This window comes from Schistocerca cancellata, chromosome 9, assembly GCF_023864275.1.
Source record: "Schistocerca cancellata isolate TAMUIC-IGC-003103 chromosome 9, iqSchCanc2.1, whole genome shotgun sequence".
Lineage (NCBI taxonomy): Eukaryota > Metazoa > Arthropoda > Insecta > Orthoptera > Acrididae > Schistocerca > Schistocerca cancellata.
This window is the reverse complement of record NC_064634.1, coordinates 172,141,956-172,156,032: the sequence shown is the minus strand read 5'-3', so window position 1 is coordinate 172,156,032 and position 14,077 is coordinate 172,141,956. Positions and strand designations below refer to the sequence as shown.

At 40.4% G+C, this 14,077-nt stretch overlaps 1 protein-coding gene across 3 annotated transcripts in view; it reads left to right on the top strand.

Moving 5' to 3' along the window:
- LOC126101143 (afadin) overlaps positions 1 to 14,077 on the top strand; it is a 1,121,024-nt gene that overhangs the window by 1,063,474 nt on the left and 43,473 nt on the right. For all 3 annotated transcript variants that reach the window (XM_049911831.1, XM_049911830.1, XM_049911832.1), the window contains 3 exons: positions 6,564 to 6,629; positions 7,302 to 7,375; positions 12,527 to 12,645. In XM_049911831.1, coding sequence (XP_049767788.1) covers positions 6,564 to 6,629; positions 7,302 to 7,375; positions 12,527 to 12,645 — 259 coding nt within the window. The remainder of the gene's footprint in view (positions 1 to 6,563; positions 6,630 to 7,301; positions 7,376 to 12,526; positions 12,646 to 14,077) is intronic.

The following is a 14,077-nucleotide window of genomic DNA, read 5'->3' as shown; positions in this document are numbered from 1 at the left end:
TTATATTTTCTGTGTTCTAATTATTTCAACATTACCACTCTGTTACCAGGCCATTTTTAATGTACCCTGTATGTGCCCCACAATTTTGTAGCTAAAATTTGTAGACAACCGAACTGAAAATTCATTATTTCTAGTCCATACTTCTCTGTTTATTTCTTTTGCTCTCCGTCCAGGCCTTGTCTTCAATTGGTGTAACTACTGGTTATTTGACTTCATTGTTAAGTCGTGTCTGATTATGCGTGTGAAGGAAATTGACATTGATGTGTGATCGGAAGGTGTCGTCCGTCGATGATTGCAGGGAAATGCAGAACGTTTTACTGTTTCTACTTGGTGTACTAAATGGCAGCGATCTGCATACGTACCCAACTGCAGTTTAGTGCCAGCAAAGAGGAGAAATAATGCGATTGCATTCGATTGCAATATTAGTGGCGAAGTTGTGAAGCCTGTCAAATTGTTTCTGTGCCTAGGGGTAGTGGTGCTTATGACGTGTGACGCTAAGTGAAATCAGTAAAGGGGGATGAAATTCTGACATTTATTGGGATGCAGATGTAGTGGCGTCCACCTATCAAGGGAACGAAATATACCAATGTATCGTTGTCAAGTGTGGCTCCAGTACCGGCGTGAAGAAATTTAGAGACGTGCTGCTAGTATCGTAACAGTTTGGGCTCCAGAAACTTAAAAGGAGGATCTGTGGAAGAATAAGAGCTCTGCTGCTCCCTGCAATTAGATTTGAGAGATCGGTCAGTGCACAGAGAGATAGGCTTTCACAACGACGGGAGGGTTCGCCGCCTGGAATATGGTTACAGGCTCTTTGTTTGTTACAGTATTTTCGTGAATATCTAGAAATGATCGTCTGCTACTATACGAAACTGCATTTTACAGAATCGTTCTCTTCTCTCCACGAAACTGAGACTACCTCGAACTCTGTTGAGTGCAACTCAGCACCAAACGCAGTACGACGAATTCTGCTGTCCAGGACGGCCGCACAGTAATACGACAAACTTCAGACGAGGGTCGTATTACTTCAGCAGTTGAAGGTCTGCCCTACCGACCAATTTGAGGAGGATTTTAGGAGGCTCCCACGTTCATCCCTCCTATACTCGCCTTAGCCTACACAACCCAAATAATATGGCCTTCAAAAAAGATTTTGTTAAAATTTAGCGACGCTAATTAACGATAAAAAGTAGATGGCATTGAAGTAATGAACTGAATCCATTAACGTGATCCGATGTGAAATTTTGTGTACAAAGTGTTGCAGATGCCATCAAAGTCTAATAAGCCTTTTATAAAGTTTATTTCCTGTTTGTTCACTTCCAGGAGTATTAATTTGCCGTCTTTTTTCCTAACAAGATTCAGTTGTCCTGATTTTTAATTTTCAGTTTCTGCATTATATTATGGGACTTCTAATAACGTTTCTTCTTAATATTTCCTTACTTTATTTAATAACTTGTTGGATACCCTGGATATAATCGTATAAGGACGTAATTTCAGTTCGTTCGGTAAAAAAGGTGCATCAGTATTCATATTTTTAGTAATATAAAAATTCTTACTTAGTGTATGCTGTTAGAATATGCTCACCGTTTAGGTATCGAATTAGTCTACCTTAAAATACTAAGTTGGTAACTTGTCAGTAAGTAATAAAAGTTTCGTGTACTTCTTGTCAAATTTAGTTATTGCGGCAGTAAGCGTTTTCAGAAACACTGACTCAGTTATATCAAAACTGGCGTTTTCAGAATTTTGCCCCCCCCCCCCTTCCCTCATCTTGGAAAAATTTTCGCGTGCGCCCATGAGGCTTACAGACCATTGTACGCCCGTCGCTCGTGGCAATTGCTTCGTACCTCGCAAAGAACGGCGAAGCCCGAGTGCGCCTCGGTGGTTTAGCCCGCGGCCGCAGCGCGGCGCTGTCAGCGTGTGGGGGTGTGTGACCTTGACCTTACGGCCAGTGATCCCGCGTGGCGCGCGGGCGCCAGATGCAGCTGCGGCCGCCGCATCGGCTGCAGCGGCGGTGGAGGCGGAGGCGGTGCTGGAGCATGCCCGGTAGCGCACCACTAGCCAGTGGCGGGCAGCGAGCCGCGCCGACCAGCCGTACCCCGTTACAGAACGGCAGCAGGAGAGCTCACTGCGGACAACAGAACCCCAGCAAGAGCCGCAGATCATTCTTAACGGGAGGAGACATGTTCTCTTGTTCATCTACAGCCAGTCTATATGGTGTGTCGTAGAGGGTACCTCTGATACGACTATCATTTTTCCCCTACTCTATTACATTAACAAATTATGCATAGGAAAAAAAGCGAATGTAGGTAATTTCTCTGATATTTTACGTCGTGGTCATTTTGTGGGACAGAGGAAGTCATATGTTGCCCTATTCTTCAAACGTACACTCACACAGTTTCAACAGCAGCCCTCCCCGTTATACAGAACATCCCTCCTTTATCAACTGCCACTTGAGGTTTTTGAGTATCTCCATAATACTTTTGCACTTACTAAATGGTCTCAGATCGAAATGTGCCACTCTTTGTGGAAACTTCTGTCTGTCATCCATTAACCCTCCTTGAGAAGGGCTCCAGACTGAGAACAGTACTCGAGAATCATACAAGTGATTTGTAAGCCACTTCTTTCATAGCTGAATTAAATTTTCTTAAGATTCTTTCTGTCGTCTGTTTTTCCTACTTGTGGTCATTCCACTTTAGGTTGCTCCAGACAGTTGCTGCTTGGTATCACTGCTATTATTTCCAATGAAATTTTCACCAATAGTGTAATTGAATTGTAATGGATCTCTTCAACAATTTATGGGTGACATGTTACATTTAATTACCGGGGTCACTCCAAAAGAAATGCACACAACTTTTTTTAATCCATTCTACATGTTTGAAAGTTTTACAGCGTGTAGATACATCCTTTAGGAACAATATTTTCATTTCTCCACATAATTTCCATCCCTCTCAACTGCCTTACGCCATCTTGGAACCAGCGCCTGTATACCCGCACGGTAAAATTCTGGACCAAGCTGTTGGAGCCACTGTTTGGCAGCGTGCACAAGGGAGTCGTCATCTTAAAACCTTGTTCCACAAAGAGTGTCTTTCAGTTTCCCAAAGAGATGATGGTCACATGGAGCACATGGAGCCAGGTCAGGACTGTAAAGCAGGTGTTTCAGTGTTGTCCATCCAAGTTTTGTGATCGCTTCCATGGTTTTTGACTGACATGTGGCCGTGCATTGTCGTGCAACAGCAAAACATCCTGCTTTTGCCGATGTGGTCAAACACGACTCACTCGAGCTTGAAGTTTCTTCAGTGTCCTCACATATGCATCAGAATTTATGGTGGTTCCACTTGGCATGATGTCCACAAGGAAGAGTCTTTCGGAATCGAAAAACACCGTAGCCATAACTTTTCCAGCAGAAGGTGTGGTTTTGAATTTCTTTTCTTGGGTGAATTTGCATGATGCCTCTCCATTGATTGCCTCTTCGTCTCTGGTGAAAAATTATGGAGCCATGTTTCATCACCTGTCACAATTCTTCCAAGAAATTCATCTCTACCATTCTCATACTGTTCCAAAAGTTCGCTGCATACCGTTTTTCTTGTTTCTTTGTGAGCCACTGTCAACATCCTGGGAACCCACTTGGCACAAACCTTTTTTAACGCCAACACTTTCAGTATTCTACAAACACTTCCTTCCCCTATCCCAACGTAGCGTGACAATTCGTTTACTGTGATGCATCTGTCAGCAGTCACCAATCGTTAACTCTTTGCACATTGCCTGGAGTGTGTGCAGTACGAGGCTTGCCGTTGCGAGGACAATCCTCAATATTGCTGTGCCTGCTTTGATCACGTAACCCTCGTGCCCACTGACTAACTGTACTGCGATCGACAGCAGCATCTCCATACACCTTTTTCAACCTCTTGTGGATGTTTCCCACTGTCTCGTTTTCACAGCACAGGAATTCTATGACAACATGTTGCTTCTGACGAACTTCAAGTGTAGCAGCCATCTTGAAGACATGCTGTGACGCTGCCACTCACGGGAATAGGTTGAACTAAGTTTGAAAACAAACGGTTAGGATGTATCTACAAATTGTAAAACTTTCACACATGCAGAATGAAAACTGTATTTTTGAAAAAATAGTGTGCATTTCTTTTGGAGTGACCCTCGTACATTCAGAATTGAATGTGATGCTGGTCACCGATTGTCTATCCTCTGCAGGTCTTTCTGAATTTCATAACAGATGTCTGACTCTGCAATCTTACTATAAATACCAGCAGTATCTGCAAAAAGCCTCGAAGGCTTTCGATGCCTGCTTCTATATCATTTATTTGTATGAGGGACAGTATAAGGTTGTTTCGTGTCAACTGCGAAAGTTTCACTGAAAAGCCCTTGCACATCCTTTGTACAGTCCTGACCTTTCCTTGTGCAATTTCTATATTTTTTTGCATCTTCTAGAAAGACATTTGTTGCTGTCGATTTGCTTTGGTTGAAGAGGAGCATGCTTCTATATGATCATCATGGTTCCGTAGGAAACGGTGAACAGTTTTTAAATGAAGGCATTGTCTGTCTTGTCTCACAGTGGGATAAGTTTATTAACAGTTATGACAGTTGCTTTTCAAAAAATAATAAACAGTTGAATTACTTTTTCCATCTTTCTCATTTTATTTGACTGCTCTTAATATTGTAAACAGTAATGGTCCTGTAACACTCCCTTGGGATACTCAATAAATACCTTTACGTCTGTTGATTTTGTGCTGTTAAGAATAACTTACTGAGTTCTGTCACTTAGAAAGTCCTGAATCCAGTCACAAATCTGCTCTGATACTTGGTAATCTTGTATTTTGTTCACTAGATGACAGTGCTGTACTTGTTACATAACATTCCTCCGATGTAATTAGCTCTGTGAAACTGTGGACGTAAGGTCCAAACATTTATCTAGAAACTCTGTGTCAGGCTTTTCGTTGGCCTGCTGATTTGCACCAGAGAAGAGTGATGGCAGTAACTGCAACAAATTATTATGTGGCAACCCATTCCTGAACTAATGAAGGTAGACTTCAGTTCCCAGCCATTGCTTTAATTCAAGGAGTGGTTTGAGTTTGCAGAAAGTGCATTGCTAGATGCTGTAGCTGCACGAGTAGCATTGTTGTATCACGGGGACCATAATGGGACACGGTAAGAAAAATATTTTCCAGTGCTCTCTGTCATGGAAGATTCCTTTTTTAGGATTCCATTAGTATTTGAGATGTCTTTTCCAGATCTGGGTACAGTTCTTAAGTTATTGGTACAAGTTGACTGCTTCTGTCGAACTGCTAGGCTTGTCATGATGGTTTCCCAGACATTCGAGGATCTTTTCTGCTCATTAACGTGGACATTACAGTAACTAAAAGTCCTAGAAGTCCACAGTTTCACAGAGCTAATTACATTACTGGCTATTGAAGGAATGTTATGTAACAAGTACAGCACCGTCATCTAGTGAACAAAATACAAGATTACCAAATATCAGAGCAGATTCATGACTGGATTCAGGACTTTCTAAGTGATAGAAGTCAGTAAGTTATTTTTAACAGCACAAAATCAACAGACGTAAAGGTGTTTATTGTAGATAATTCCAATTAGCAATTTTATGGACAGAAACAGTGAAGATGCTTATAATAATGGAAATAGTAAATCAATCTGTTAAAACACTGCTGGTTGAGTTAAGCATGTTGTTCAACAATTTTCATTAGCTGATTTAAACTCAAACTGTCACAGATTGACACTGCTGAAGAGGTCAGATAGGTATTCAGGGTGATGCCAAACAAGTGTTGACCATTTTCATCAGTTTTTTAATTTCATTTACCATAACGAAGACACGTCAAGTTGCAGACAGGCACAATTAAAAAGACACTCACAAGCAAGTGATGGTCCTACCTGGACTTTCTGTTGTTTGAGATTTTTCATTTTCTTAAGATAAAAATCATCATCCAAACTATTTGGTAACTTGTGTTTCAGGTGTGAGGAATAAGTGTGGAACTTCAATTTGATTTGTATCTGTTGGTGCATTAAGTATATGAGGTTTCTCAGTTTTTGAAAGTGAGTTCAGGTAGCTTATGGTAAAGCTCTTTGCAAAATAGGTAACTGTCAGTAACACCTCCAGATTTGGGGTGTGGTTGTCTTGTGAAATGACAAAATTTCCTGTACGAACTCACCAATAATCTCACTAAATCCATGCCATGCAGGTGCCTAGCAATGACTGTCATACCTAGAGACCTTTCACTTGTATTAGGGATTTCCAATCAATTTCATGAGTACAGAAGCTGTCATCAGATCAGTTGCCTCTCTCTCTCTCTCTCTCTCTCTCTCTCTCTCTCTCTCTCTCACACACACACACACACACAATTACAACATGCTGAATCTGTTGTGGTGTCACTGTTTCTGCCTGAATACTCTTTTATAATTTTCACTGATGTGTATTGGAAATGGCACCAACAATTTTTATTAAACTCATTAAATTAAAATTTATTGTTATTATTCCATCCTGATTTTCCTTTGTTTGGAAATGTATGTAGTTTTTCATGTTAGTTTCAATCTCTATGTTCCAGGGAGCTGGACAGGATCGTCTAGGCATCTACATCAAATCTGTTGTGAAAGGAGGAGCAGCTGATGCTGTAAGTTTATTCAGTATCAGATACACTTCTGAATTACTTGACACTTTTAAAATAATTCCTGTAAATTAGTATTTTAGATAATCACAAAGACAGTATTTAGAGCTGCTCAGTTTTCCAAGTTTTTATCTTATTTTTGGAACTCAGTTCCATTAAATTTTAATGATGCGGTTAAAGGCTTTTACTTATTTTTCATTTCATAGTTTTGCATTTTTCTTTTGAATCATTCAAAGAGACCACTCGCTGAACATTCAAAGTATTGGGTTTGCTAGCTTTTTGTTGAATCCTTTAATGAGCACTCACACACACACACGAATGTGAATCTCTTTTGCAGCTACATTGGACAATGTGCTGGCTGAACACACATTTATGTGATCAGCCAGCCCAGTGTAGCTGCACAAGTGTGTGTGGGGGACAGGGGGGGGTCTCCTTTATTCCTAAATTACTTATATTCTGCCTGAACTTTCCATACCATGCTTATATGAAATGGTAGGCTTAATTTACAGTTTGCATTCTCACTATATTACTATTTATGTTGTATGGGCTTTTGTAGATTGAGTTCTCACTACACTCAGTAACATATGTGTTATTGTAATATATTCTGTTTTGTGTTGTGCATCACATGACACTGTTCCATGTTTAAGTTGCAGAAATTATGATTTCTTGTGTTTTCAGGATGGTCAGTTGCAGGCTGGAGACCAATTGCTGAAAGTTGATGGACAGAGCCTGGTTGGAATCACACAAGAGAAGTGAGTATTTGTACACTTTCTAGTCAAATGTATACCTATGGAAACATGAGTATCATAGCTTAGGGACATTCAGTGATCATTGATATTTGCAAAATATCAGTGTGATAAGCTTAAACATAAATTTTCAATACCGGTAATGAAACATTGTAATATCGATGTTAAAGACAAAATTTTGACCTTCGATGTTGGCAGACAAAATTCCAACCTTCAATGTTGGCAAACACCAGGCTCCTTATTACCACTGTCAATATTTTTTTTTTTTTTTTTTTTTTTTTTTTTTTTTTGGTCATTTAAATATATCATTTTCTGAATATGTCTTGTTACAACACTAGTGCAACACATTTGTAGTTTGTCAGACATGGCCATGGGGTGGAGACAAATTCTTTTTTGAATTACTGAGGCGGGAATATTGGGTATTATTGTAACTAAGTGTGGATTAATATCTTTAATTGTTCATTCAGTCCATGCTTTCTTGATGTCAAGTTGTGTAGACGACAGATTGATACATTACGTGAAAGTAGAGAAACCAGACTTGGTGTGTGGAGGGAACAATGCATGAGAAAAACCTAATTTCCAAACTGTGGAAGTGAACATACCATCACAGCTCGGTTATCATCTAAAAGACGGCATTCTAGATGTAAACAAGATCCATTAGAAGTAAAGTTTGTAGCCACATAGTCAGCTTCTGAAAGACTGTTCCTAAAAGCATGGTATACTCTCTTTCAACAGTGCAATAGACTGGAGGGAAAGATTCTCTTTAAAAAATATTATTTTTGTTGTCAGTAAACAAACAGATGTGGGACATATAATGTTATTTATTATTGTATTTATAGATTAGTAAATATGGTATTAGATTTTTTTATGTCATTCTATAAATTCACGATGTAACATCAGTGTCAAAAATAATATGTTATGGGCTCCAATTATTACTGGCCGTCGACATTCAGACCTCAATGATGAAATCGAAATCAGTTTCGATGTTTTTCCCACTTTTGCATATCAGTGTTAGGCGCACACTTTCCAATTCCATCTAGAATGTTGGAAACGTGACTCTCTCTTTCCGTACATTGTCTGATCTTTCTTGCTGCACTCTCATGTTCATCACACTAATAATACATTGTTAGTAGAAGAATAGTTGCACAGTATACTTCAAAGCTTTTTTGCAAAAATAAACATAACTTTTCTTGCAGAGACAGCAGTGTAAATCATGTGATTATTTCTGTTACGCATCTATAATGGGTATACTGGATACAGTCCAAGCAGCATATCTGTGATTTTCCTCAGTGTCTGCTACCAGGCACACCTGCTAAAGATGCCAAACACTGATACAGTACAGCAGGATAGGTTTTAGTAGGATCTTAGATGTTTTTGTTGTTGTTGTTGTTGTGGTCTTCAGTCCTGAGACTGGTTTGATGCAGCTCTCTATGCTAATCTATTTTGTGCAAGCTCCTTCATCTCCCAGTACCTACTGCAACCCACATCCTTCTGAATCTGCTTAATGTATTCATCTCCTGGTCTCCCTCTACGATTTTTACCCTCCACGCTGCCCTCCAATGCTAAATTTGTGATCCCTTGATGCCTCAAGACATGTCCTACCAACCGATCCCTTCTTCTGGTCAAGTTGTGCCACAAACTTCTCTTCTCCCCAATCCTATTCAATACTTCCTCATTAGTTATGTGATCTACCCATCTAATCTTCAGCATTTTGTCCAAACTATTTACCGTCCATGTTTCACTTCCATACATGGCTACACTCCATACAAATACTTTCAGAAATGGCTTCCTGACACTTAAATCTATACTCGATGTTAACAAATTTCTCTTCTTCAGAAACGCTTTCCTTGCCATTGCCAGTCTACATTTTATATCCTCTCTACTTCGACCATCATCAGTTATTTTGCTCCCCAAATAGCAAAACTTCTTTACTACTTTAAGTGTCTCATTTCCTAATCTAATTCCCTCAGCATCACCCGACTTAATTCGACCACATTCCATTATCCTCGTTTTGCTTTTGTTGTTGTTCATCTTACATCCTCCTTTCAAGACACTGTCCATTCCATTCAACTGCTCTTCCAAGTCCTTTGCTGTCTCTGACAGAATTACAATGTCATCGGCGAACCTCAAAGTTTTTATTTCTTCTCCCTGGATTTTAATGCCTACTCCAAATTTTCCTTTTGTTTCCTTTACTGTGTGCTCAATATACAGATTGAATAACATCGGGGATAGGCTACAACCCTGCCTCACTCCCTTCCCAACCGCTGCTTCCCTTTCATGTCCCTCGACTCATATAACTGCCATCTGGTTTCTGTACAAATTGTAAATAGCTTTTCGCTCCCTGTATTTTACCCCTGCCACCTTTAGAATTCGAAAGAAAGTATTCCAGTTAACATTGTCAAAAGCTTTCTCTAAGTCTACAAATGCTAGAAATGTATGTTTGCCTTTCCTTAATCTTTCTTCTAAGATAAGTCGTAGGGTCAGTATTGTCTCACGTGTTCCAACATTTCTACGGAATCCAAACTGATTTTCCCCGAGGTCGGCTTCTACCAGTTTTTCCATTCGTCTGTAAATAATTCGTGTCAGTATTTTGCAGCTGTGACTTATTAAACTGGTAGTTCGGTAATTTTCACATCTGTCAACACCTGCTTTCTTTTGGATTGGAATTATTATATTCTTCTTGAAGTCTGAGGGTATTTCGCCTGTCTCGTACATCTTGCGCACCAGATGGTAGAGTTTTGTCAGGACTGGCTCTCTCAAGGTCGTCAGAAGTTCTAATGGAATGTTGTCTACTCCCGGGGCCTTGTTTTGACTCAGGTCTTTCAGTGCTCTGTCAAACTCTTCACGCAGTATCGTATCTCCCATTTCATCTTGATCTACATCCTCTTCCATTTCCATAATATTGTCCTTAAGTACATCACCCATGTATAGACCCTCTGTATACTCCCTCTGTATACTCCTTCCACCTTTCTGCTTTCCCCTCTTTGCTTAGAACTGGGTTTCCATCTGAGCTCTTGATATTCATACAAGTGGCTCTCTTTTCTCCAAAGGTCTCTTTAATTTTCCTGTAGGCTGTATCTATGTTACCCCTAGTGAGATAAGCCTCCACATCCTTACATTTGTCCTCTAGCCATGCCTGCCTAGTCATTTTGCACTTCCTGTCGATCTCATTTTTGAGACGTTTGTATTCCCTTTTGCCTGCTTCATTTACTGCATTTTTATATTTTCTCCTTTCATCAGTTAAATTCATTATTTCTTCTGTTACCCAAGGATTTCTACTAGCCCTCGTCTTTTCACCTACTTGATCCTCTGCTGCCTTCACTACTTCATCCCTCAGAGCTACCCATTCTTCTTCTACTGTATTTCTTTCCCCCATTCCTGTCAATTGTTCCCTTATGCTCTCCCTGAAACTCTGTACAACCTCTGGTTTAGTCAGTTTATCCAGGTACCATCTCCTTAAATTCCCACCTTTTTGCAATTTCTTCGGTTTTAATCTACAGTTCATAACCAATAGATTGTGGTCAGAGTCCACATCTGCCCCTGGAAATGTTCTACAATTTAAAACCTGGTTCCTAAAACTCTGTCTTACCGTTATATAATCTATCTGACACCTTTTAGTATCTCCAGGGTTCTTCCATGCATACAACCTTCTTTCATGATTCTTAAACCAAGTGTTAGCTATGATTAAGTTGTGCTCTGTGCAAAATTCTACCAGGCGGCTTCCTCTTTAATTTCTTAGCCCCAAACCATATTCACCTGCTACATTTCCTTCTCTCCCTTTTCCTACTGTCGAATTCCAGTCACCCATGACTATTAAATTTTCGTCTCCCTTCACTACCTGAATAATTTTTTTTTTTTTTATCTCATCATACATTTCTTCAATTTCTTCGTCATCTGCAGAGCTATTTGGCATATAAACTTGTACTACTGTAGTAGGCATGGGCTTCGTGTCTATCTTGGCCACTATAATACGTTTACTATGCTGTTTGTAGTAGCTTACCCGCACTCCTATTTTTTTATTCATTATTAAACCTACTCCTGCATTGCCCCTATTTGATTTTGTATTTATAACCCTGTATTCACCTGACCAGAAGTCTTGTTCCTCCTGCCACTGAACTTCACTAATTCCCACTATATCTAACTTTAATCTATCCATTTCCCTTTTTAAATTTTCTAACCTATCTGCCCGATTAAGGGATCTGACATTCCATGCTCCGATTCGTAGAATGCCAGTTTTCTTTCTCCCGATAACGACGTCCTCCTGAGTAGTCCCCACCCGGAGATCCGAATGGGGGACTATTTTACCTCCGGAATATTTTACGCAAGAGGACGTCATCATCATTTAACCATACAGTAAAGCTGCATGCCCTCGGGAAAAATTACGGCTGTAGTTTCCCCTTGCTTTCAGCCATTCGCAGTACCACAACAGCCAGGCCATTTTGGTTAATGTTACAAGGCCAGATCAGTCAATCATCCAGACTGTTGCCCCTGCAACTACTGAAAAGGCTGCTGCCCCTCTTCAGGAACCACACGTTTGTCTGGCCTCTCAACAGATGCCTCTCCGTTGTGGTTGCACCTACGGTACGGCTATCTGTATCGTTGAGGCACACAAGCCTCCCCACCAACGGCAAGGTCCATGGTTCATGGGGGGGGGGGGGGGGGGGGGGGGGGGGGGAGGATCTTACATGGGTCTTGCTTAACACAGGAACTACACTTTTACAGAGTCCTCCCAACAAATGTCCATCTTTCATTTGTCTTCCCCAATAAGAATGTGATGGTCTCCAAATAGTTACCACTGATCTTGTAATCAGACACTATTAGTTTTCTTGTTTTATGTATGGACATTGCTATGCACTTGGTCTGCATTTCCGTACAGTCATTCAGTAACAATACTTACCTGCAGGTAACAGTGTTATCAGAGAACAATGTAAGTGCTACTGACCGTGGCTGATAAATGTTTTATATTACGGTGTTCTGGTTACCCTTGTGGATTGCAGGTACCATGTATGCTAAAATTATATTGTGATAGCAAGTGCTTTATTGTTACTGTCACTGTATACCTACATTTTGCCTGTATTTTGTGAATCTCACAGATAGCAAATTGTTGTTTGCTAAAACATGTGTAGATATTAAGTTTTGGCTTGCACTGTTATCCAGGGCCGCTGAATATTTGGTACGTACTGGCCCCACCGTTACACTGGAGGTGGCAAAACAGGGAGCCATTTACCATGGCCTGGCTACATTGCTCCAACAGCCATCACCAGTCATGGGCAGAGGTAAGATGCTCATGATGTTGTCTGCTATACTACTGAGAGAACAACTAGCTGCTCGTAGGCTATAGGCTGTGGGATACGTGTGATGAAAGCTGTTGTCTAGAATTAACAAATATGTTCATTAATTAGAATTTTTCTGGTTAAGGCACAAATAATTGAAAACAATAAGATAGCGGTTGCAGATTTCCTACAAAGCATCATGATGTTCCCTTTTACAAGTTTTATTGGAGTAAGAAAACCAGTTGGCCAGTGTTGGAAAAAATATTATTTTCTCAAACAATTACTGTTGCGGCACCCAAGTGTGCACGATTTGCGGAAATATCCATATTGAACATAAATCACCAGAAGATGATCAGAAAATGCTTGAGGTACTCTGACAATGCTTGATAACAGTTGAAACATGTTAATATTCGTTTGTACTTGAAAAATTAATTTTCCCTGATATGGAAACAAAGATATTGTCAGTAATGTCATTGTTTGTGTGGATGCAATTCTCCATACACAACATGATTGTCCGTCACTGTTTGAAAATACATTACTCATTCAATAGTTTAATTTCTAATCGAACAGCGTTGAAATATTGGCTTTTATATTGAAAGACACATTCCAACAACCATTACTATAGTAACCCATAGCCAAGTGGTGTGCCAAGGGTGTGACTGATGTGCTCGCGTTGGGATAACTACTGTTAATTGACCACAAACTAACTCGGTACAGCTTAGAGGAAAAGGTCCACGTGAGTCAACTGAAATGTCCTTCTGCCCTTCTCTATGACAAGGCCCACGATCATTGACAATGGCAATAAGTTGAAGAAGTGGGGCTTCCAGAATGGCTATCTGACAGCAGCAGCTGTTATCCTGGCAAATACCACAGTTCGAGTGTAGTAGGGCCTTTCGGAACAGATGCCATATGGTCACTAGCAGTGATAGAAGGTGCAGGACGGTACAAATGATGGGTAGCAGCAGGTGTTGCGGCCCTAAGCATAGACTCGAGGGTGGCTACTAGTCAGTCCAGAGCTTGGAGTTGAACTGCTTATTGAAGGGCCGAACTGTGGCGTAAATACCCATCAGCGGAGGAATACAGGTGCTGTGCCATGTGGACACATGATTGCATGGACACAAATATGTGCCTGTAACTGGAGCACTGCCTCCCGCTAACTGCACACCACACAGTGGAAGGCTTGATGGTAAACAGCTCTGTTGGCAAGGTCAGCCGTGCATGTATTGCACTTACCTTCACTGATGAAGCTCAGTCTCTTCATAAATGAAAATGTTTATGTAATTTTTTTATCATTGATGTAATACAAGTGACAAAATATGAGGATTGGAACTTAAATAGTGGCAACTATTTATTCACAACTGATACAAATAAGTTACATGTTTGCACCTGTTACTGTCCTTCAAAGTAGCCACCAGTGTTGTGTAGAACCCATTGC